A 26,126-nucleotide genomic window follows, 5' to 3' on the forward strand; every position below is an offset into this window, starting at 1 on the left:
GGAAAGTGATTTTTAACTTCTGTGAAATTCTCATTCAAGGACAATTCTGTAAAACTACCATCACTACGCTTCATCTACAAGGTAGCTGCAGCCTTACAGAAATGTAAGACCCAGATTGAATTTGAACCTGGTATAACACCAGTAAGTCTAAGTACAGGCAAAGTAGTGAGGCACTTGCCTGTGCACTTTTTGTGCCCTGTATTCTTCCCTTGTATATGGAAGGTACAGAGTGGGATCTAAAACCTATTCATGGACTTGCAGCATGATCCCAACTAGATCAACTGTCTGGATCAATTTCTTGTGGGGGGGGGCGGGGGTTGTGTATGTGTGTTGTGTTTTTTTTTTTTTTTCTCCAAGGTTGGGAGGGAAAGCCTCTTCATGTTTCTTGCATGTCAAAACAAAAATATTAATCTTGTTCCCATCACATTATTCACTGGATGGTGCATTAACATCTGTCAATCAGATAGATAGATTACAAAAGAAAACTGCACAAGTTTTTTTTTTCCTTACCATTGGTATTATCTAATTCAATAACAAAATATAGGTTTAATAAAGTGGCTTCAGAAGCAGTATCTAATAAAACCAAACTTTCTGTAAGTCAACTGTGAGGTTAATACCTCAAACCTTCAGGATATCTTTCTAAGGAGAAACATTTCTCTTTAAACCCTGCAACGTTAAACCTTTTATTCTAGTCAGTGCTAGAGATCAATAGAGATCTGTTCATGCTTTAGGGGCAAAATCTGTTGCAACAGATGTAGGAGAATAAGTAGCACCACTTCTGCCCACAAAACTGGTAGCACTGCCATTTGCAAGTGTAAATATCATTAGCTAAAGAAGCAACAACTGTTAATACTAATCCTTCCACTTCATGGTTCCACCATTTTGTGTTTGGTTGTGGCATATGAGTAAATGCTAATTAGTCAGAGATAAGAAATGAAGTGTGGGTGGGAATGTCTTTCTCGCTGTCATATCTAGACACAGTGTCCAACTTAAAAGTATACCTTTTAGAAAGGGGTGTGCATTTGCTGGGGGGGGGGTGTTTCCAATCACTAAAGACTATTAGTAAATACAAGACTGATCTTACTGTTGATTATTAAACTTTTACTTTTAAGTAAGTGAGAATTTTTGCATTACTCAGTTTTGGCAGTAAAACCAAGACAAATAGCCTTTGCTCTTTCATTGCCAAGTCCTAGCCCAGACAGTGCCAAACTATGGAAAGTTACCTTCCAGGTAATCCATGCAGGTCACATGGAGCTGGCTTTACTTCTTGTTTACATCTGCTTCAACTTTATCTCCTTGGCAAAGAGGAGCCTGGACACCTGTAAAAACATCTGGAAGCAAGCTGGCTCCTCTCCTCTCTATCTGCCTTCCCTAGCGGCCACTTCTGTATGAGAGACGAGGTAAAGAGGAGCCGCCTGCGGTGACTGGAGCCATCTGTGCAACAGTTATAAATAGATAATTACTTCCCTAATATTACTTTCACTTGTAAGTAGTTGTTTTTAATTGCCAGTGGGATGGCTTTCATCCACACTTGAGGAGAGGTGTTCTACAACGCAGCAGGAGTGGCCAGCCTACAGCACAAGGTCCACAGGTGGCACCTGCAGCCTCTGTCTAGCTCATGGCAGCTTGGGCAGGGAGAAGAAAGCTGAGCAGCAGATCACAGTCCCTTTAGGGAAGTGGGGTGGGGGCTAACTTGTGGCATGCTTTCCAAAAACAGCTGGCCTCCGTTAAGGTACTGTCTCTCCTAAGGGATTATATGAAAGCTGAGAACTGTTGCTCCAGCATGATGCTATTGCAGCTGGATTCTCAAAGCTTGTAACAAATGCCCTGGATTTAGTGTTTGTTACTTAGCTGATGGACTCATGTTCTGCCTATGTGAGAGCTACAGACTGAGCACAGGCTACTTGACCCACTCATAAAAAATAAATAAATAAACCCCAAACAGAAAATTTTTCTGTTCATAGAGGCAAACATGAATGAACTTGGGATTCGAAATTGCTAGGTGTCCTCATGTCCATAATAAATGCACCTCCACGTGTTTTTATATGGTGGTCTGAGCTGCTTGGAAGTGGGAAGGGATGGGGACTTCTCATTCTACCTCTCTGTAAGTCTCATGACTTCTTCCTCCTCAACCCTGGTCAAACATTCCTGCTCAGCCCCAACTGCTAAAATGGAGGTCTGACTTCCAGAGAAGCAACTGTTCTTCCTTAGCAAGTTTGTGTATATGCCAACAACAAATGCAACTTAAGTGGAGGCTTGACACACACAACTTAATTCCTGGAAGGGGGAGAAGCCACTGAAGAGTGTCTGACATATACTACTTTTTTTTTCTTCTTCACACCCCTAATTCCCCAATCTGGCCCTCCTGACTTCAAGAAAACTGAGTCCATGAAGACCCTTCTCTTCCTTTTTTTATCTCCTTCCTTCTTCCCCCCTGCCCCCCCCCCCAAAAAAAAAAAAAAAAGAAAAAAGGAAAAAAAAGAAAGATTGCTTGAAAATGATTTAGTGATTTATCATTCAGGACTCGTGGTAGAAGCAATCTCTTTTTTTATTAGACCAACTAGATCTTTGCTTTGTGCCCCCCCCCCCCCCAAAAATCTTTCACTGAATTTTTGGGTGCAAACACCCTTCAGGTATTGGAGAAAAGACTAACAGTTCTCTTGGGTAGAAATGAAAGTTCATGTTTTTCATATTTCATAGGAGAGCTGAAGGTGGTAAAATCTCCTGTTTGGGGGGGAAAAAAGGTTATTGTATATGCAGATTATTCTAACTCTTCTCCAAGTTTAATCTGCATATGAACTTTTTTTCCAAACACAAGATTTTTATCACCTTCAACTCTCCTATGAAATATGAACTTTTTCATTTCTACCCAGGAGAACTGTTGCAATCTCTTCTCTGATACCTGATGGGTGTTTGCGCCTGAAAGCTTGCAACTAAATTTTTGGGGCAAAGATCTAGTTGGTCTAATAAGAGATCGCCTCTACCACAAGTCCTGAATACTTTTTCCTCTTGACCATTACGGCTACAAGCTAGATAGCCAGCTTGGTGCTTATCAAGCACTTGTCCCTGGAAGGTCTCAGTTGAGTCTCCCAATGGCCCATAGAATATTAATAGCCCAATGGTGCAGAAGGGAAATCTGAAGTACACACATGTTCAGGATCTCTGTACTGAGATGCATCCATGCAAGAGCAGCCCCTGTCCTTGTGTGCCCAAAGTTGCAACACCAGAAATGAAGCCCAGATCTCCTGATCCTGAATCTCACAAGCATCCTGCCCCACTTCTGTACATGCTGTTGTAGCCTTCATCTGCTAAGTAACATGCCTTTTGCAGAAAAAGAAGTCTGTTTTTCGGCCTTGGGCTGTATACATCCTGGTGAATCAGTTCACTTCCTTGCACTCTGCACAGAAGAACACAACAGTCTGTGTGTGTGGAAGGTGACATGCAGCATCATCTGAGCTTTAAAAAACAAAAAAAAAACCAAAAAAACAAACTGGACTACATATTTGGTTACAAGGTGAGCAGGAGGGTGGCTTGACTTTTGTCTGTAATTGCATTTGAGATCTAAGCTGGCCTTGAAGTTGCCTTCAATTGGGACAGCTCAGGCTTGACCGACCTGTTCCAGAGCTGCTGAGTGCTCAGCCTTAACCACAGAACCACAACCACATCTACAGGCTGGGATTACTTGTGACAAACCCTCCACCTCCAAAAGAAACTACAGCATGACTGATCTAGGCATACAGAGATGGAAGCATGTATTGCGTAATTCACAACAACAAGAAAGATGTGCCTGGTGCATGCAATCAAAAGCATACCCTCTGCCCCTTCACTAGCTCCTCCACACTACCATTATCCCTTTCTGTAAAGAGCTGCAAACAGCAATGAAGTAGAAAAACGCTTGCACATCAGAAACTGTGATTTGGCCATCCACTGTCTTTATCCAGGCTTCATCATTTATTCAGTGGAGTCAGGTTTTGAAGTCAGACTTGGGACCAAAAGAGGTGGGTGAAACTCCATATTGCTTCCACCTCTCCCCATGAGTTTGCCTTTGTATAGTGTGAGAATTCAGCCCTGTGCTGTCTGTTGCCTATGTGCTACTTTGGGGTGGTTTTTTCTCTGCTGCTTACAGAGTCCCTGGCAGGAGCAGCCAGCCTGCTAATCCAGTGGGGAAGGTCTTTTGCATGCAAGGGACCTGGTCTGACAAGAGCATGAGAGAAATCCTGGGGGCTGACGAACTCCGTGGACAACTATCTCCTGTGGTTCTCTCTTACCAGTAAGGCCAGCCCCCAAAAGGGAGCAAGTCTCGGCTTTAGCATAGGGTCTGTGTGCTCTGATGGAAAGAGTGAAACTTGGGTCACTCCACCACATATGGAGCTGACCTGTTCAGATCCAGCCCAAGTACTGAGCTCCAAAGTAATGCATCTGCCTCCAAAAAAGCTTCCCTCGTGGTGCCCTTGAATAGACCATGTCTCATGTTTCCACTAAGATTTAAAATGCTGTAAAGTCAAAATAAGCATGACAGGCCTTGTTCTGTAACCCTTACTTGTATAAGGAAATCTAGGCTGCTGAGGAACTAGCAGGCTAATAAAGATTGAAGGATCAGATACTTAATTTGGTGTGCATAGCTGAGGTTGTGACTTTGGACTGCAAAACTGTGTGTTTTATCAAAATTTAATCCCATGGTTTAGGTTTGCCTTTTGTATAGTGTGAGAATTCAGCCCTGTGCTGTCTGGTGCCTATATGCTACTTTGGGGTTGTTTTTTCTCTGTTTCTTACAAAAGGCCTTGGGGATGATGACTGAAGTCAGGGCTGCAAGCCTGGTCTTTCTCTCCTGGTGCTGTGACATGGGAGGGGGAGCTCTTATTGTAGCTTTGTGTGAATATTTAAAGCCAGAGCTCCTGGATCATGAGGCTATGGGATTCTCTCTGGTTTCTTAAATCTAGTCTTCTTACTACAAGAGAATGGCTGAACCTGTTCTGGGGGTGGGCGGGAGTTCTTTCTCTTTCAGGCAAACAATTAAATTTCAGTTTTTCTAAGCCAAATGACACTTCTGAGGATAAGGGTATCTTCCTCCAAATTCCTGAATACTTGGGAGTGGGAAATTTTGAGATAAGCTACAATTAGTAAGTATACAGACCTTCTGGTGCTTGCTGTCCTCTGAAGAAATCGCAGCTCCTGAATACTTCCCAAGATCAAGTCTGTATGACAAAATTACATGTTCTACTCTGACTCATGCTGGTCTGGGGGTCAAAATGTTCAACTTGCTGCAGTGATAACAGCCCTATAACTACTACAGAGAGACATCCTGAATCGAGGCTGGTGTTAGGCTGTATTACACCTTCCCCACAGAGTGCCTGGTCTCATAGTTAAGTATTGTGTGGCTCAGCTGTTTCCTTCACTCAATATTTACTATCAAAGACCTGCCTTGCTGCCCCACACAAAGCTGAACTCTGCATGTGACCTGGTAAAGGCAAGCACTGTTTAGCTGCAGATGAAGAACGGATGCCATGATCTTGGATTTTAAGAGAAGCTTTTAGAACAGCGTCTGTTGTCGCTTCCCAGTTGTGCAGCAGCTTCTACAGAAGCCTAGGACGGAGAGGACATGGGGGCGGGGGGGAAGAGATGAGAGGCTGAGCAGGGAGCAATTTAAGAAAAACTGGGATATGAGGACAGTTTTAAAAAAAGAGATTTATCAAGCAAGGCCCTGTCATTATTTAACTGAATACAAAAATGCTCCACCACATGTTGGTTCCAATGGGCTAAGTATAGCTGAGGGAGACCAGCCATCCTGGATGTGGCAGAAGGTGGAGAAGAAACTTGCAGGAACTGTTTGCCCAATAAAGATTCTTTCAATATGCCAAGGCGATTGTATATGTTGCATCTCTTGCTCTGGGGGCATTTTTCTTCCTCAGGTTAGGACAGAAGAATTATCTAGCAAGACTGCACTACGCAGATTCTCTGGAGAGAGAGCAATCAAAGTTCTTACATTTCAAATGCACATATCAGGAGGAACTCAAGATGATATGGAAGAGCCATGGTTTTAACCCTGCATACAGTACCACATGGATTTTGAAGCCAGTGAGGCTTTCTATGGAGAAGGCTGGAAAGTCAGAGCTGCAGCTGTACCTACCTGCATATCCCTTTTACAGAAAGACTGTTTAAAGGAGAAGACCATACAACTTAGGACCTAAACTGACAGTTTCGAGGTCCTAATCTATATTACGTTGACCATGAAACCAATTATAAAAGAAACAATTTGGACTATATCACTTAGAGTTGTTCTGGATTTAGACATTTCCTGCTGCATCCGTAATGTGTGCATAACACTATGATGCTATCTGAGTCCAGAAGTGGAGCTCTGGCCATGCTCACAGTAACATGGGATGCAGACAAGCTGCATCAGTAGCAACCAACAAGTAAATTCAAGTAAAATTGTTGGAGACCTTCCCATCTGAACAGTATGCAATATTTTATACTTGGCTTTATCATTTTACTGTTGTTTAAAAAAACCCTTAAGAGTCTCTACGTAGGACATGTGTCTACTCTCTATAGTCCTTAGGAGGCTCAGGCAGGAGATGGGGGTGCTGGAAGACTAAGATACTCAAACTAGTCGCTGGATCACAGTAAACTAATACATCTATGCATTACTTTTTAAACCACAAAAGACTACAAGCCTGTGACATACAAACACTGAATAATGCTAAGAGAACTACAATAAATGGTGCACGGGAGAAAAACTATAGCAGGACCTAGCAAGTAGCTGAACTGGAGTTGCTTAGTTTTTCTTCAGCCCAGCTTTAAATGTCTCTAAGTATTTTTATCTTTTAAAGCTCTCCTTTTATCTCAGGATCAAGACTAAGCTACTGAACTACTTGATAGACTCTAGAAGAAGTGGTGAAATGACCCAGCCTTGCAGGAGCAACCTGTTTTACTCTGACAGACTATCTACCGTAGATCTGATGGACACTAGGGCTGGATGGCCCCAGCAAGGTGAGCATCCAAGTGTTTCTTGAATGTGTCCACAGAGAGCAGCATGAATTCATCCTTTCTACTGTTCATGAATCCATAGATGATGCTGATATGATAAACTGCTGTGACTTGCAAAGTACTATGTAAATATTTTTGTAAGTATTGTTTTTAGCATCTTTTGAGGAGCCAAGAGCCTTTGAACAAAGGCTGCTTCAAAAGATTCCCCCAATGTCCTGTTGAAAATGAGTGGGACTTACTCTCCTCAACTGTTTGGACACATGGACAAGCCATTCATGCACTGGGTCCCTCTGGCAGGCAGTGCACAGAGAGGTCTAACATGGACATATGCCATGTGGCACAGCAGTAGAGGATGGGAAACTTCTGGCCAGCAAGACTAGGTCAGGAGGGGAAGCCCCTCTTAAAGTCAACACAGAGCAGAACCCAGCTCCAGTGCTTTAATTTTGGAGCTCATCGGAGTAAACTAAAGCAATCTGTCCACCTTAGACGGATCAGGAGCCAAGGCAGCCAGGCAGGGTTTGGAGGCAGTTTAAACTGTTGCTTACAAGTAAATACAACCACTAGTAAACTCTCTCTAAACTACCAGTTCTTACTACTATTTTCCTCCCCAAATAACATGTTCTAACTTTTTTTCCCCTGCCCTAAAAAGCTAAACTTCATATACAGCCTGTTGCCTGACAAATTTTTAAACTTAATATTTTGTAGCTCAGGGATTCCCAAACTTTTTTTTTTTTATTATATACCCCCTTCCACATTTACCCGCATACCCCTACCAGCATGTGGCTTATATTTTAACCCCTTAAATGCCCATTATTTATAATAATGAAAATTAAATCCCCCCCTTACACAATTTCTCCTGCATAACCCCCACCCTGGGGATGTCTTGTGTAGCCCCAGGGGTATGCACATCGCAGTTTGGGAACCCCCAGTCTAGCTCAACAGTGAAGAGGGAGAGAAAAGTAAAGGGGGAAGGAGCTCTGCACAATTCAGAGAAGTAATGAACGGCACAGAGTGGGCAGCTGCCTACCTAAAACAAATGGAGGTCAGACCCAGACCACAGCATGATCACAGCACTGTGACCTCGCAAAACAAAGGCGGCTTGCTCTGCAGAGCCCTGCTCCCTCCCAGTCTTGATGCTAGGACTCAGAACAGTCTGGATTCACCTGACAAGCGACTCTCATGCTCACCCACTTACTTGCAGATTATTTTTCTTCCCACTTCACTCCCAGTCCTACCTCCAAGTGTGCAGCAAAATATCCCCCAAAATCACTGCCCGTGACCAACTTCACCCTGACTTTGTTTCCTCCACAAAAAACCTTGCCTTTCTTCCTCCCTTCCATCACAGTTACACCCAGCGGGGCAGTTTCTAGCTTCAGCAGCTCCAATGTGCAGACCCCAAAATGGGGTAGGACTCACCCCCCCAGTCCCTAAGGGCTGATGCTTGCAGGAGTCCTGTGGTCTCCTGGAATAAAGGGGCTCACAGGCAAGACTTCGTTGTAGGGCGCTCAGCCACCTCTGTCTAACCGAAGTAAATGCATTTGGCCTCCGGCATCTACTATTTTGTGCATCATATACAGTTACATATATATAGCTGTAGGGTGCTCTAGCTCATCTTTTAACAGAAGTGGATGCATTTGGCCTCAGGTGTCTACTGTTTTGTCCTTCATATATATACATATAATGATATAGTTATAATAGTGTATATATATTTGTATGGTACCTTTGCTCATCTCTGACAGAAGTGGCTGCGTTTGGCCTCAGGCATCTACTATTTTGTGCATCATATATACATACATAAATACAGTCCTACAGGGAGCTGTAGGGTCATCTTCAGCATTTGGCCTCCCAGATCTACTATTTTGTGCCTCACAGATGCGCCTGTGCGGGGAGAGGCACGAAGCAGTGGCCGCGGGAGGCCAAACGCGCCCACTTCTGCGGGCCAGAGGTGCCCACGTCTGCACTCCTCTCCTGCTGCACACCCGCTATTTCAGCCCCGTCGCTGCCCGCCGCCCTCCACATCCGCTGCGTGCAGCTGAGGAGCCGCCGCCTCCCCCCGAGGGTTTGCCCCCGCGGCCCGTGCCGGGCAGGCGGACACGAACAAAAGCGGGGCCGGTCCCCCCTTACCTGAGCCGAGCAGGGCGGCCGCGGCCAGGAGCAGCAGCAGCAGCGGCGTCCGGGGGCGGCGGCCCGGGGCCGGGGCCGGGGCCATGTCTGCGGCGCTGGGCTGTGGCGGGCGCTGCCGCGGCGCTGCCGGGCGGGGCTGAGCGGGGCGGGGCCTGGGCTGCGGGCCGGGGCGGACAAGCGGGGCCGGGGCGCGGGCGCGGCCGCCTGAGGTAATCCCGCGCCTCGCCTGGGGCCTTGCTGCAGCGCCGCGCCGCGCCGCGCCGCGCCGGGCCCGGCCCGGGGGGCGGGGAGGGGCGCGGCTCGTGCCGGCTCCGTGCGGGCGCGTCTGCAAGGGGGTGTGTGCGCGTGTGTGTAGGCGGGTGTACATCATGTACACACCTGCCTACGTACACGTGATTGATCTGTGCAGAGGTAGGGATACGCGTGTGTGATTTCAAAGGGCCATTGTTAGCAATAGATGAGCAGTGTGGGTGTGTGCGCGCGCATATATCCATGTGTGCATCTGTGTGTATATCTGTGTGTGTGTGTGTATATGTGTGTACCTATAGGCCTATACAGGCATACCTCGGAGATATTGCGGGTTCGGTTCCAGACCACCGCAATAAAGCGGATATCGCAATAAAGCGAGTCACACGGATTTTTTGGTTTCCCAGTGCATATAAAAGTTATGTTTACACTATACTGTAGTCTATTAAGTGTGCAGTAGCATTATGTCTAAAAAAACAATGTACATACCTTAATTAAAAAATACTTTATTGCTAAAAAATGCTAACCATCATCTGAGCCTTCAGCGAGTCGTAATCTTTTTGCTGGTGGAGGGTCTTGCCTCGATGTTGATGGCTGCTGACTGATCAGGGTGGTGGTTGCTGAAGTTTGAAATATTGCGAGAATTACCAAAATGTGACACAGAGACACGAAGTGAGCAAATGCTGTTGGAAAAATGGTGCCGATAGACTTGCTCGACGCAGGGTTGCCACAAACCTTCAACATGTAAAAAAACGCAATATCTGCGAAGCGCAATAAAGCGAAGCACAATAAAATGAGGTATGCCTGTATCTAGCTGTGTTTATATGTGTATATAAGTGTGTATCTAGGTGTGTGTGTATTTCTGTATGTGTGCATGTGTATGTATAGATGTATATCCAGGTGTGTGTGTAGATGTGTGTGTATATAACATGTATATCTATGCGCGCGCATGTGTAAAATGGGAGCATACTGGGGATCTATTCCTAACAATGACCCTTATATTATGAATTCATATATACATACATTTTTTGTCCTCCATGTTCTTAAAAAATGTGGTGCACTCTTTGTCCACATCTCAGCATGCACCCGAAGGTGGGGCAAAGGGGTGTTTAGTTCCCCACTTTCCTCGCAAACTCATCTCTTAGGGCTGAAAAACATTCAGTTGTGGCTGTCTAATTTAGAGTGCACATTGGCATTCAAGTACCAGAATATGCCTTTTATGCCCCAAAGTGTAGACTTAAGCACCCGCAGGGAAGACTTTGGGTGGTAGAAAGCAAAGTAAATTTGCACCTTAAACTTTTTGCATCCCGTGTTGGAGATCTTGGCTGCACACTAGTAATAGCTGTTTAGGACTAACTCCAGCACTCTGCAAACGTGGTGCCCCTTGGCTAGGCAGCCTGAAAAGGGTCAGATCGATGTTGACAGCTACAAAATATAGAATGACTCTTTTTTCTGGGATATTCATAAATCAAACGGTTCACCTCTGAAGCTCCTTCAATAGTGTCTCAAGAACATGCTTTATCGGTACTGACTGCGGGTCTCAGGAAATACTGAAGATATAAGGTGGCGCTGAAAGACGGCAGCTTTAGCGATTCCACGACCTACTTACGTGGCGTTGGACTGGAAGGTAACACAGGAACGGTTCTGATCTGTTTCTCTTAGTCTTTTTTCTCAGACTATATTGGTTGGATGCAGCATTATCTGTGGCTTATGCAGACTAGTTTAACAAGGATGTGGCATTTGCCATGTAAAGTTACCTTAGATATAGGAGATGATTATGTCATTTATTTTAAAATGAGAGATCTGATCTACTGGGGGGGGTGGGAAGAGATTGCCTTGTACTTGCTGCATGTCAGCAGGTAGTAACCAAGTCATGTAACTTAATCTGATTTTTGATTATGTATGTGAACTCCTAGGAGTTTTCTAATACAATTAATTTTCTTGGATCCTTATACTTCCAGGTCTCAGGCACAAGACATAGAGTGATTGTGTAAAATGAACTCATCTACACACTCTTGGCAAAATTCTGGCTTGCAGTCAGGTTAACCTTGCTCTATACTAAAAAGAACCTCAAAACCAACTTGTCCAGCATAGAACTGCAATAGAATAATTGGGTCTCTGGGATCTAGCTCCTTTGCAGCCCTTGCAGAGATGCTGTAGATGTAGTCAAGAGTCAGGAATGTGGTCTTCATGAGCATATGTATGTGCTTCCTGATCTGACCCTGTCTGCTCCCATGCACCCTTCTGCATAGTCTATTCCTAGCATTTTTCTAAGGTGGAAGGTCAAAATGTAGGCGCATCTCAGTTTCTTGCAGGGGTAATGTGCACCCATCTGGCAGCAGTGGGTACTGCTATTTCCTCCTTTGCTCAGTGCCATACATACCATGCTCTTAGATATTGGTCTGGTGGGATCAGCTGACACCTGCAAACTGAATATTAGAAATGAAAACCGATCATAAAATGCAATCCTGATTTCTTTTACCAGTCAGTTGAATTCATATAATTGATTAAAAGATTATTTTAAACTAAACAGTGTTTCTGTTGTAGCCTTCTAGTGTGGAAGTCAGCTCTGCAGGAGGCCTCAGGAATAGCTGTTTTGTGCAGCAATTTGAGTGTAGTCTGGATGTTGGAGGCTCTGGGTTGCAGCTGTGATGCAGCGTGTGGGTTTGCCTGAGTGTACAGCACAGGGAGCATACTTGAATAATGGTTCTGGGCACAAAATCTTTCTCTTGCTCTTTTAAAGGCCCGTCACATGGCTGCAGCTGGAATTTGAGTGGGACTTTATGAAACCAATGTGTAAACATTCCCATTCTGACTCACTTTTCAGAGGTGGCAGCATGCAGGCATGAATGATGGCGCTCATTTCTGCTGGAAAGACTAAATTCTGTCTCTCTTGGCTTGGAGATGGATGCGTTGCTGTTCATAAGCCCGGGTATTCAGTAGCTCAGATAGGGAGAGCTTTCTGCGCTGATATCTTAGCATTGCTTTCTTTTAAAAGCCAAATGAAAAAAATGCTTTAGAAATAATCTCAATCGAGACGGAAAGACTCAAGTTTTGCATCCCACTGCCTGTGTCTTTTGATGTGGTCCTGGTTAACAGCGATCGAAAGGACTCATCACCTAATGGGGTATTTTTAGTGGTGCAGGTGAACAGAGGTGAATAATGTTAGACTCCCAACATGCATGTCTCCTCACTGCAAACATGATCACTGAAAGGAGCAGCCTCAGGTGAAAAGGCTCTGGGCTAAATGGTTTGATTAAAAAAGCAGCTCACACTTCCCTTGGAAAGTAGTCCCTCTGGAGAGATGGTGGGGGCTGGAGGAGTCCGTAAAAAATCTTGTGTATTGTGGATCAGCAGCAGACTGCAAACTCCTAAGCTGGTCAATCCCCAACCTTTCAGGAACAGTAAATTGCTGTGGATTCAGTCAATTCGTTTTCCATGTGGATCTCTTGGATCCTGTATAGAGCAGGTTGCATTGTGGAGTCTGCCCAGGAAAAGCTGTTAATGAAAGCATGTGGGTTTCATGAAGGCAACGTAGTGCAATGATGTGTTTAGATTGTTAATTGCAAATTCTTCTCTAATGCTGCTGTAGCAGAAGAGGGTGAAAAAAAAATCCTGCTGACCCTTATTCAGCAGCAAAAAGGAAGTGAGGAGGAAATTGCAGAGAATACAGAGCAGCTCGTGTTCAGCTGCTATGCAAGGCAGCTTACGCACAGATTCTCTGCTTGGTTTTCCTTCATCTGCTCCCTTTTTCTAATGAAAGAAGAGCTCAAGACAACGATCCCACTCAAGTTCAAACTAAATGAAATGAACAGGACAACATTTGTATTGCCTCAGCCTGTTTCCCCAGTAATCTCTCTGCATACTATTTGCATTTCAATAGCCGCCTAAGCTCCTAGTAATTATTGTGCAGTGGTTGGGTGGGGGTATAATGGCTATTGTACTGTATTAGAGTTCTGAGCGGATGAGAGCAGCAGCAGCAGCAGCTGACATGACCTGCAACTGCTTGTTATTTGCCATGTTATCTGAGTCCAGAGCCGGCACTGTTGTTTGTGCTTTGATTCATAATTATGACAAAACGAATGAATTGAGCTAGTCGGTTGATAGGGAGCACGGAAGCAGTGATGCGGTCTGGGGCCGGAGTGGAAGAGGGCAAGACAGAGCTGGACTGCATGTCAGGAGGAGCACAGGAGCAATAATCAGGTGATGCCTAACTTGAATAATCACTCTGAAATAGAGGCTGGTGCTGCCCTTGGACAGCCTCAGCTCTGACTTAGACCCGTAAGATCCGTGGTTATGTGCAATCTGTTCCATGTGTTTTGAACCAGACCCTAAATGGTTAATGTCAAGAGTTAGGAGGAACACATGACTTTGGGCATGGGTGATGAATAGTCAGAGTCCCTGGTGTACTATCGCACATGTGCATACATTCACCCTAATACCTAAATGCTTCCCATCATCCAGGACTCAGATTTGTTCAAGTCACACAGTGGAAATTGTGAGTGTAATGACTAATGACTCTGCTTTTTTGATTTTCCCACTGACTTTTTCTTGTTGTTTTCACCCTTCCAACAAGGGTAGCGCAGTATCCTTACAAAGGTAATTATAGTCCTGCTTATAATCTTGGAAGAAAGTGAAATTATAACTGTTAAATGGAGGAGTAAGCGGTGACTCGGGGGAGATTTTCAAGGGCACAGTGAAAGCTGGAAACTTGATGCCCATTATTTTTCAACAAGATCAGGGTGTCTAACTAAACATAGGGCCTTTAATAAGTTCTGCCTCGGTGCAGAAAAGTGTGGGTTTTGGGGGAGGGGTTTGACTGCCTGAAAAATAACTGGGGAGGAAAAAATGCTGATTGGTGAGAATATTCACCAATCAAACTTTACCTTTCTTCCTAGACTTAATAATTGTTTGCATTTTCTGAGCACTTCATCCTTGAATCCCAGATTTGTTTTACAGACACTAATAAATAGCTCTTGATGCATGATGGACACTTAGAAGCATTGTTTCGTCTGCCTCTGAAATGCAGGCATCCTTCAAGTAGAATGGCTGCTTTATGCAGTTGTTCAGGATAGGAAGTGAAGAATAGTATGTACCATTCCTGGTGCTGGGTAGTAGCTTCAAAGACAGGACTGCATTCAGTCTGTGCCATTTTGATATTTGCTCCCCCACCTTGCAAAAATCCTCCCTTGCCACAGCTAAAGTATGTGCAAAGCCGGACTTCCAAATACCATGAGTCAGGCTCCACGAAGAGGAAAAAAAATCATGAGATTTTTAAAAAAGTTAGATTTTGGGGGTTCTCCTTATTTCCCTCCTGATGTTCAAAATGTCCCCTCGGTGTGCTTCAAGTTGCTTTGCAGGCAAGACGCTCAGTGTGTGTGTGATGGCATTTGGTTTTCTTGGAATGGAGTTTCCTTAGTGATCTCCTGATTCCAAGAACTGGGACTCTTAGAAAAATGCCAAATATTATGAGATGTGATTACTTGGTGAGAGTAGAGCTGGCCATCAGTATATGCCCTGCACAAGAGCTGGATTGGATTAAAGTGTCTCCTATTGTCTGCCCCTTTCCGCTACGGCTATGGGATGATCAAGAAATAGGCAGTAAACAGCCCAGGGTAGCTGGAGGGCTGAGGTGTCATACAGCTTGTTCCTTATAGCAGGGCTGAGATGCAAAAAAAAGGTCCTGTCCTGACCTCTTCTTGGAGCGAAAGTGCAGAGGCTCAAGCTGAGAGAGAGACTCGGGAGCTCTGGTTTCAGCTGCTGGCTCTGGTGCTAGGGGTCTGTCTGCAGCGCGGTGTACGGATACCAGAGCTAGCTCTCAACAAGCTATTTTGAGCACTGGAAGCCGTCTCCCTGTAGCAGTATAGTGTGGGCAAATGTACCCTTCTTTCTGCTGCCTCTGACCTAGGTGTTGTCTCAGCCAGTTGAATTGAAGAGTGGACGCACAGCCTGTGCAAGGGGCATCGCTGTTGTAAAACACAGCACCCCAACGCTCTACATTCCTCTGATAGTTTCAGCACGTAATTAAAGGAGAAATGTCAGCAATACCAGGATGGATATTCATAGGAAAGGTGCAGTTGTTCTAGATAATATCTTGAAAGCCAGCACAGAGTCAAAGAGTCCTGCACCAGTAGTTGCTAATTTCCAGCTTTGGGGCACTTGTATCCCTCACTTCAAAATAAATCAGTCTTCCATCTGATTGCTGCTGTTATGACAGAACTTGAGGGTGAGGTTAGTTATCATCTGAAACAGGTGAGACCATAGCTCAAAACAGCTGTGATCTCAAAGCCAAGCAAGCAAAGGGCCTGGAGTTCTAGGGGTGAGTTCAAGGTGCTTGTAAATGAAGCAGGAACACATGCTGGATTCCTGAAATGCAGCAAATCTGGTATTTTCATTTTGAGCCCACTGCTTGGAATGGAAACTCTTGGCTGAGTCTCCAGTGCCTGAGCCCAGAGGAAACGTTCGGTATCCCTGCTTTGGCCAGGTTTTCTATTTCAAGTGCAACCTGCTCCAGAAGTTGCAGTGCCCGGCATAGGGGTTGAAAGTGAGCAGCCCTTTCTGTGGTAAGGTGGTTGGCTCTAACTGAGCTGGTTTGTCATTCCTAGTATTCAGTAGTTTAATTGCATAGACCTCTATTTAAAAAAAGGCTGTGTGTGTGATTCCTGCTGTGCTTGGAGGCAGTTTCACACAGTCGTGGGACAACAAGCCCATAACATGTTCTCAGTTAGACCAGGAAATAAGACTGCAGAACAGGTAGGATTTCCACCCCCCGAGGGCTTTTGATGCTTGGAATCTGGGCTTACCCCCATGCCCATGAGAGAACAGCCTGTGAGCGTGCTTCATTGAGCCAGTTTAACATCAGGGTGGGCATTGGGGCCAGAGCTTGTTGCCAAAACCTGGATTTTGACTCCAGGAGAAGAGAGCTGAATTATTGCTTCCGGTTTTCAGTGCCTACTTTGGACATAACACTGCTCCTCTGTGGTTGTCCCCCTGGGGCTTTAGAGGCCAAAACCACACTGAAAAAACACTTTGGGTCTAAATGCAATGCTAATGGATTGCCCTGAGTTCCAGACTCTGCACGGTCTGTCACTGCCACCTCGCCTCTCCTGCCCGAGCTTTCAGAACTAGTTTGCTATCCAGGCAGCTTGATAAGGAATGCCCCCCACCCAAATGATACAGAGATTAAACAAAACAAGATTTTTAGACATTGCCAAACAAACTGAGAATGGGATTTTTCCTTAAAACATTATAAAATATGCACCAGGGATATAATTTTATAGAGCAATTCAAGAACTGTAGGAAAGTGATCAACTTTATTAATTTCTTTACGAATTCCAGCATGGTAAGAAAGGAGAAAATAGTAACAGGTAAAGGAGATGGACAAGTTCCCAGTGGTAAGGCCAATACACAAGTTGTTCTTTTAGTTCAGGGGCAGGCAAAATGCGGCCTGCGGGCTGAATGCAGCCCACCAGGTCATTCCTTTTGGCCGACGGGGTCGCTAAAAATTTAGAAAATTAATATTTATCTGCTTCTGGCTGCCTGTTATGAGTTCCTCAATGCCTTGCCAAAACTCAGTAAGCAGCCCTCCACCCGAGATAATTGCCTGCCCCTGCTTTATTCTCTATCAGGGGTTCCCAAACTGTGCTACGCAGACCCCTGGCGGTACATGGGAGAAATTACGTGATGGTGTATTTAATTTTCATTATAATAATTGGTATTTAAGGGGTTAAAATATAAAACGTATGCTGGTAGGGGTATGCAGGCAGCTGGTAAATCTGGAAGGGGGTACACAATAAGAAAAAGTTTGGGTATCTTTGGTCTGTATCCTCGATGCTTGAGTGAGCCAATTCTAGCTACTTGAAGAACTGAATAGGTGGGAGTTGGGTATTTGCATCCTGCTAGACGGTTTAGCTAGTTGGGTGGTAAGTACTGAAAATCATAGGAAAAAAATGGAAAAATTCAGCTAACTTTCCATTTTTGTTTTGTTGTTGTACTGGCTCATGCCAAGGCATTGGTAATATCCAGTAGGGCTGTGCAACGCTTCGACTTAATATTCGATTCGACATATTCGACCTTGAAAAGTGAAAGCCGAGTCGAATAGCAGCTGGTTGAATAGCTGTAGAATCGAATACCGGAAGTTGAATATTAGCAGCGCGGGTTCAATATTCGACTTGCCTATACTGGATTCCTGGTGGGGGGAAGGAAAGTAAGGGGAGGGAGGGGGAGAGGGGGAGGAGTGCTTTCATGACTGACGTGTGGCTGGCCAGTGACCTGTCAGCATTCTCTGAGGTCCCGTCCAACCCCAGCACTCTGGGGGGGGCCAGAGAAAATGCATAAAAGGCAGCAGTTTTTCCGCTCCCTGCTTTCTGCCTTGGGGTCCATTTCTGAGCCGCTGGTGTTCTCCAGCACCGCTGCGTCAGCCCACGACGGCTGGAAGCCCTGATCTTCAACAGATTTCCCTGCTTGCAATGCTAGGAACAGGGATTTCTGAGAACTCGGTGCTTTTATTTTATAACTACTTTTCATATTAGTTTATGCTTATATTGGATAGGGTTAGTAGTAGCCTAGGATCTATTCTATATATAGGAATTTAGTTTATATATATATATTTTTATACATCATTCATTCTTTCCACCACACCGACGCTTCTCAGTGTATTATCTACACACACAAACACATTTACATAACATGCAGAAATCTAATCCGCGGCGCATGGCACGCTTAGAGGTTCCAGTTTACATACGAAGGGACACATTATGAAGCGGGGTGGAAAGGCAGGTGGCCACACTGGCCAGCCTGCACGAAGGGGAGCAAGGGGGTTGCAAGCGGGAGAGCTGCAGTTTCTCCCCCCTCCAAACTCAGATGCAGCCTCTTTCCTCCCGCTACAAGGGATGAGGCTGCTACCAGCAGTAAAGAGAGGGGAGCAGCACTGCCACCAGAGCCACTGCCTGTGCCTGAGACTCTCTCGTGTCCAGACACAGCAGCCACAACCTCTCCCACCATAACTGCAACCAGCACAGCAGCGCGCTCCAGCCCCGTGTCACTGCCGATGCTGAGCTTTCCCGCGCCAGACGAAGAGCTGGCGCTGGATGTGGATCTCAGTGCCCTGGCAAGGGAAGCTCTGGGGAAGGAGGGGGTGTCAGTCGAGTTTGTGCTCGACACCCCTCAGTTTTTTCCTTTCAAGCCACGAGGTCTTTCCCAGAAGGCACTTCAGGAGGTGCCTCTGTACAGGTGAAGGCAAGTGGCTCAGCTGAGTCCGCGCTTTCTCTTGCTGTGCCTCTGCCTGCTGAAGAGGGGGAGAGTTCAGCAGCAACCACAGCTGCACCCACACGCCAGAGGGAAAGGCCTAGTACTAGCATGGTCTGGGATCATTATGAGCTGGCAGGTGATCCCGCATTTGCTAGCTGCGTGCACTGGTGAGCCAAAATCAGCCGGGGCAAGGGAACAAAGCGCATGACCACCTCGGGAACGCTGAATCCTCTCTGCAGGTGCCACCCCTTTGCCACAGGAAGGGCCGCTGCTCGCTCCACGGCCCCCGTTCCCCACAGCAGAGGCAGGGCACCCTGCAACATGGGGGCAAAAGGGACCAGTTGCAAATGCGAGTAAGGTCACCCAGACCACTGGGGAGATGCTTGCTCTGGATGGCCAGCCCTTCACCTTTGCTGAGCAGCCAGGGTTCAGGCGGCTCCTGGCACTGCTGGCTTCATCCTACCAGGTGCCCGCACGCACCACCTTCAGCAGGACGGCGGTGCCCTCCCTATACGAAGCATGCAGGGAGCACTTGAGGGAGGAGCCACACAAGAAAGGTCCGCAGGTGACCGTACACTTCACCTTGGACATCTGGAGCAGCCGGGGTGGAGATCATGCGTACCTCTCCTGCACAGGGCACTGGTGTGGCCAGTCAGGCCGTCAGTGGGCTCTCTTTCACGCCAAGGCGATGGATGAGTCCCACACCGCAGCAGAGATAAGGGGGGCCATGAACTGCATAGTGCAGGGGGTGGCTGGGCATTGGGCAGGCTGAGCTCGCTTGCAGCTTCATCATCACCGACAATGGGGCCAATATGGTCGAGGCTGTCCGTGATGCCAGCTTTGCTGGTATTTGCCGTGTGGCACGTGATTTACATCTGATTGTGAGGGATGCCTTGGAGGGGGACAGGGCTGCCGGTGATGGCGCCAGCAACACCAGCAGGCTCATTTCCAGGTGCAGGAAGCTGGCAGGCTACTTCCACTGGAGCATCAAGGGGGGCAAGATGCTGCGGGACAAGCAAGCAGAGCTAAATGTCCCGCAGCGCAGAATCATCCAGGATGTGGAGTCTCGGTGGGACTTCACGTACCTGATGCTCGAGAGGCTGGCGGAGCAACAGAAGACCATCCATGAGCTGGCCTTGCTTGGGGAGGTTGGGATCAGTGGCCCCCTGACCACAGCTGAGTGGGATGCCATCTCCCAGATCTTGCTGGTCCTCAAGCCCTTCCTCGGGGCCACTGAGCCCCTCCGTGCTGCTGATGCCTCCCTTAGCCAGGTGGTCCCCAGAGTGAAGGAGCTCCGCAGCCAAACGGAGAGCTTCCTGGGGGCCGATATCCCTGGCCGGGGCAGGCCACTGTCATCACCTGTGCAGGCACCGGTGAGGCGGCTGAAGGAGGCCTTTGGAAAAGGCTTGAGCCCTTGGGGTCCAACACAGTGCATATGCTGGCCACCATCTGTGCCCCAAGGGTGAAGGGCACCATATGTGGCAGCGAGACACTGAGTCCCTGGAGGGAGGTACTTATGAAGGGAGTGGTGGAGGCGGGGGAGTGGGACAGGGGGATCCACTGCCTGAACCCAGCCGCCCGTCCACGAGCCAGTCTTCCCCTCCATCACGGGCGCTGCCAAGTTGGGCTAAGGCCATGGCAAACATGAGGGGGTCCAGACCCACCAGACCCCAGGATCAGGCAGACAGCCCTCACACCGTGGTGTCTGCCTATCTTGCCGAGCCTGTGGAGCCCCTGGCCTGCGACCCCTTGGCCTGCTGGGCAACCCGCAGCCCGATGTGGCCGGATCTGGCCACAGTTGCCCGGGAATACCGGTCCTGTCCACCGACCAGCATGCCAAGCGAGAGGGTGTTCAGCGTGACACCCCACCGCACCTGCTTGGGTCCTGGTTTGGGGGAGCAGCTGGTGCTCCTCAAGGTGAGCCTCCTGCTGCCAGGGTCCCCCCGCTCCAGGTGCAGATGGAGCGAACACCAGCTCCTCGCTCCGTCTGCATCACGCGTTGTGTCTGTCAGCAGCCTAAGGTGCAGTTTCCCCCACCGTGAAAGCTGGCAGGCTTGGTGGGGTCCTCAGGGGCTACCATTCCTGCAAGTTCTTCATGATCAGACAAGAAATGCCAAAGTTATAGCCTGCTTCGACCTTCCCCATTACAGCCTATGGGGAAGTCGAAGCAGCTCAAATATTCGACTGAGCTTCGACTCGAAGCGGGCAGCAAATCAAAGCGGGACCTGGTTTAATAGTCGACGTGGCTGTCGAATCGAATTTTACCTGCTCTGCGCTAATACCCAGTACGTAATCTCACCCCGCTGGTGCAATGGGGTAACAGCACCCACCTATTTACGGGTTCATTAATTTACTCAAGGGTTTCCGTGATAAAATCCAGGTGTTCCTCCAGGGCAGGTTTTGGCCCCACCAGCCAGATGAGTGGCCCTGGACAGTCCACAGTCTGGACCAGGCCTCTGCCAGGCCCCACATCCCAATCGGCCCTGGACACAGACCAGGCTGTGGGGCCCGTGCCCGCTCTCGGCTGAACCATAGGCTGGAACTGGAGCCCCGGTGAACATACCAGCAAAACCCTAGATCTGTGGGTGTTTAAGTAATAGGAAGGAGCTTGACACTAATGCTGTCTTTGGTTGTACGGTTCAAGTGGTTTAGGCTTAAATGTATTTTATTTTTTCCTTATCTTTTCCAAAGCTTAATTTAGGCTAATTTACTAGCTTTACCTCTCTGTTCCTGCCATAATATTTCTTTTTCTTTCCCTTTTCTATTTTAACCTAAAAGGTAGAATTTGAAGTGAAATTCAGCAGGTCAGTTGTGTACAGTCCTGGTGTGAATGGTTTGTACAGACACAAATCAAACAGACTAAGGTATGTGCTGGCATTAAAGAGATCCTTGCTCATCAGTTAGCCCCCTGGAAGTCATCATTTGGTTGCAATCACTGTGAAATAATGAAGCTAAGTAGGCTGCATGCTTGAATCAGCATTGTAGAAATATGTTAACAGGACTCTAAAAACCATAGGGATTGACAGAAGGGATGGGGGGTGCAGGTAGATATGAGCTGATTGTGCCCCTTTTAATTGCCATTAAAAATTATATATCGGCAACACTGGAGACTTGGGTCCATAGAAAGTAACAGCAGATGATCTCTTTGCTTGAACCTTTTTGTAGAGTGCTGCACTAATGCCGTATACAAATCCACAGCCTGGTTTGTAGAGAGATTTGCATCTCCCGCTCAGTTCTGTAGGACTCTGTCTCCCATTCCTACCAGGGCTCTGCTAAGTGAATCCCGTTGCAGGCGTTCTCAGTCTTTTATCCAGCCTGCAGCAGCCGTTGCTGAAGACTAGCAATGATCGTCTGTTGTGTATTTCATCCCTAGGTCTTGAACTGCTTCACTCAAGTATAAATAGTGTTAGTCTAGAGAAGAGGAGACTGAGAGGGGACATAATAGCAGCCTTCAACTACCTGACGGGGGTTCAAATGAGGATGGAGCTGGACTCTTCTCAGTGGTGGCAGATGACAGAACAAGGAGGAACGGTCTAAAGTTGCAGCGAGAGAAGTTTAGGTTAGATATTAGGAAGATTTTTCTCACTAGGAGATTTCATAGATTTCATAGACATCAGGGCTGGAAGGGACCTCGGGAGATCATCGAGTCCAGCCCCCTGCCCCAGGGGCAGGAAGTCAGCTGGGGTCATAGGATCCCAGCAAGATAAGCATCCAATTTACTCTTGAAGGTGTTCAATGTAGGTGCTTGAACCACCTCCGCTGGCAGACTGCTCCAGACCTTGGGGGCTCGGACAGTAAAGAAATTCTTCCTTACGTCCAGCCTGAAACGGTCTTGCAGGAGTCTGTGACCGTTCGACCTTGTCATCCCTTGGGGCGCTCTGGTGAACAGATGTTCCCCCAGATCCTGGTGGTCACCCCTGATAAACTTACAGGTGGCCATCAGATCACCCCTGAGCCTGCGCTTTTCCAGGCTAAAGAGTACCCTAAAGAGGCTAGTAAAGTACTGGAACAGGTTACCCGGAGAAGTGGTAAAAGCTCCAGCTGTGGCTGGGATGATCTAGTTGGGGATGGGCCTGCTTTGAGCAGGAGGTTGGACTAGATGACCTATCAAGGTCCCTTCCAACCCTAGAGTTATGATTCTGTGAAATATCATTATCCTTGTTTTTTACAGGGAACAAAACTGAACTGTGAAGAAAAGGGATGAACACTCCTGATTCTGACATTTCCCTTTGTGAAAGCTTTGTGGTAGTGGCATGGTCTACCTTGCTTGGGTCAGTCGGGATGTGAGAGAAGGCACAGTGCACCATACCTTCCTGTTGCTCCAAAAGGAGAGATGGGCACCCATCTTTTTCATGGTGGACTGCCAGCTGCAGCATCGGTGGGCTTGATCCCACTCCCAGCCGTGCAGGCCCTGTGCTTTGATTCAGTGTTGCTTGAAGTCCCTGGAAAAGGATCAGGGCTGCATTGCATCAGCAGGTGAAGGAGAGGGCTCTGTAGCTAGGGCAATCACCTATGTCACACCTGCTTGCAATCCAGTGCCTCTCCAGTTGGGTAGGAGGCAGAGCTGGTGGTTTTTTTCCCCTTAACACATCCCTGCAGCATAGGACAGCAGCTGCTGCTGCTTGTTGATTGCATCACGATTATGAAACGATAGGCTTTGCTTGGATCATTTGTGCTTGCAGGCTGTTCCAGTTGTTCCAAATTTAGGGGGCTTGAATTTGCAAACTGCTTTCTTCTAGACACAGTGCATACCATGAGCATCTCTCCCACTGGAGCCAGCTTACTCCCGATAGTAGTTGTTTACAACATAAGACCCAGGGTGTGTGCTGTAGATGGTTGACTAATATGGCGTATTTACACTTAGAAGGTAACATTTTCCCTCTTTTAAATAAGGTGGCACTTGTGTTAATGCTTGTGCTAGCCTATCTGTGTGCCGGCTTCACTTGTGCTGCACTGATGTTTACAGAGTAGTAAGACCTGGCTCAAAACGTTATATTTTCTGTCTTCTTTTAGACTGGTCACAGCTTGTTTTCTAAATTGGTTCCTGGAGGAAGTTGGTAACAGTGTTACTGAACCCGACTGGCATCACTCTGATTTTAATAAATTGCCTTGTGATTTCTTTTAACGTTTCCATCCTTTACCTCAGGAGTCTGTGCCAAGCCCCTCTCTCTCCTGGCAATATGACATTTAACTCATGCATGTTTTCTGTGTGGTTATGCTGAGAAAGCTGGAGCCATTCGAAATAAAACTGCATGCACGCAAAGCCGTGAAACGAATGTTAAGGTTGCAAAGTCAAGCACTTAAAAACGGGGAAATGTCAGAATCAGGAGTGCCTGCGCGACTTCCATTTGGTCCCTCGTGGGTACATATTACGATACAGTCTCTTTACTTAGGCGATCACATACTATTTTTCTTTCCCCTGCAGGCCCACCGCCTCATTCAGTCAACAGAATGGACAGGGCTTACTTAATGAGCAGCTATTCAATATTTTGTTTTCTCCTCATTATTCCAGGCGCCGCCAGTGCATTACTTACTGCACACAATTCAACTCTTGCTCTGAAGACAGAATTATTAATTTCCTCACGGACTTTTCTATGGCTCTCATCACTATGGTATCAGAGCGCTTCACAAATGATTTATTTTCACAACACCCCAGCGAGACAAGGGAAGTGTTGTTATCCCCACTTTACAGATGAGGAGCAGAGGCGCAGAGAGATTAAGGTCAGATGCCCAATCTGAGACACCCAGGACTGGATTTTTCATAGCCCTTGTTGGCATTTGAGTATAGCTCCTACTGACTTCAGCTGCGGCCGTGAATGCTCAGTGCTTCAGCAAACCAGATCCCTGGGGGTCCAGCTTCGAAGTGGGGAACACACAACTAGTGACTACCACAGGAAAGCTTGATTTGGGTGACCTCCTTATCGTCAAACAGGACATCTGTGGCACAGCCAGTTGTCCTAGGCAGCATTCAACTGTCTTAAACCTGAGTGCATCCTTTTTCTCCTTTGGTCCTTTGCCTTATGTTTTTCCCAATGCCGCAAGAACCAAACATGGGCCGGACAAACTGCAGGGTCCTTTGTCACCCCTGTCCCACTTCAGAGCACCCCAGGTCAAGTTCTTGCCTCTCTTGTTCATGAAAACCTACCTTTGTCATCTCCATGCATCAGGGGCAACAGCAACTGGGTCCCTGAGAGCTTGGAGGAGCTCACTCCTTGCCTGGTACTGCAGAGCCCCCTGGCAGGCAGAAGAAAACTTGCAGGGAGAGTCCAGCTAAACCTCTGTGGGGCCTGGCTTAGAGCATCCTCACTCACTTCGTGGGATGGCGCCTGTGCGGTCTGATCCGCATGGTGAGACAGAGCCTCTTAGCACGTGCAGCGTTATGAGGGAAAAAACCCACCAGGCCCTCGCTGTGTGTGTGCAAAAGGCCTTTTTTCCCCCATGCTGCAGCTTAGAACATGTCCAGATTTAGAGCGCTTTTCCTTGGACCAGCAAAGGGCACATCCCTGACACTAGCACCATCCTGCTGGCAGCATTCGTGCTTCTGACCCAGGAACCGAGAAGGTACTAGAGCAGTGGTTCTCAAGCTCATTAGACTCAAAGCAGCCCCCAGAAAATGCCAGCTCTGAGCTTTCACTCATTTCTTGATTATGGACAAATAATAGAGCAATTCTTCTGTTGCAAAGACCTTGGAAGGACCCCAACAGGTCAGAATGCTTTTGACACTGAATTCCTATTTGAAATCTTTGGATTTAGCTTGAGAATCACGTGTAGGTGCTTGCACACCTAACAGTGCTCATGCTATGCAGCACCCTTAAAAGGATCTCACGGCACTGTAGGGTGTCATGGCATCCTTGTTGAGAGCCACTGTACTAAAGCATCTCAACTCACATCTTGGAATATGGGCTAAACAATGTATTTTTCCCTACTCATGTTTTCAGAAGGCACTGAACCATTTTAGCAGAAATTCAAACAGTCCTGCCTGAGGTTAGGCAGTTGGGCCGTATAATGAAATACAGAGAAAACTGGTTAATAGAAAACAAGGTCCAGTGGTGAGAAGAGTCGGTCACCCTTAATGCTATGTGGTCCTGCCAGCCTTGCCTATCATCTGGGCATCTGTGTTGGTGTAAGACAAGTCCTTTCTACCAGAAAAACGCAAATTGTCCCTTTTTGTGGAACTCTTTAAAATGATGAGCTAAAGCTCCCTTCTTTGGACATTTTTCAGCAAAAATAACTGGAAATCCAATGTGTGGCGTCCAGAGCTGTGTCCTGTCTCCTCATTGTATTTGCTGAGGATCAGATTTAGCAGGGCTCTTATGAGAGAGCAAGAGAGAGAGAGTGTGTGTGTGTGTGTGTGTGTGTGTGTGCGCGTTTTCTTTAGTATATCCATCCATGCCCTTTGTGGGTAGCCAGCATCTATTTTTCCAGTGAACTGGGTCATTTCTCAGCGATGCAGCTCCCAGGTTAGCAAGGAGACCCCTAGTAGCATGCATCACATGGGTTCTTTCCACCAAGGTACTTGCCAG

At 47.0% G+C, this 26,126-nt stretch overlaps 1 protein-coding gene and 1 long non-coding RNA gene across 2 annotated transcripts in view; one reads left to right on the forward strand and one right to left on the reverse strand.

Annotated features, from left to right (window-relative positions):
- The window catches only part of CD99L2 (CD99 molecule like 2), a 72,545-nt gene extending 63,052 nt beyond the window's left edge, over positions 1 to 9,493 (reverse strand). The window contains exon 1 of the mRNA XM_090059175.1: positions 9,109 to 9,493. Within this exon, the coding sequence (XP_089915301.1) occupies positions 9,109 to 9,478 (370 nt within the window). The 5' untranslated portion in view covers positions 9,479 to 9,493. The remainder of the gene's footprint in view (positions 1 to 9,108) is intronic.
- Positions 9,391 to 26,126, forward strand: part of LOC149858050 (uncharacterized) — a 35,236-nt gene continuing 18,500 nt past the window's right edge. Inside the window, exons 1-2 of the long non-coding RNA XR_016443741.1 lie at positions 9,391 to 9,519; positions 10,844 to 10,981. This is a non-coding gene — a long non-coding RNA (uncharacterized LOC149858050). The remainder of the gene's footprint in view (positions 9,520 to 10,843; positions 10,982 to 26,126) is intronic.

Source organism: Crocodylus siamensis, chromosome 8, assembly GCF_052110815.1.
Source record: "Crocodylus siamensis isolate JL-2025a chromosome 8, ASM5211081v1, whole genome shotgun sequence".
Lineage (NCBI taxonomy): Eukaryota > Metazoa > Chordata > Crocodylia > Crocodylidae > Crocodylus > Crocodylus siamensis.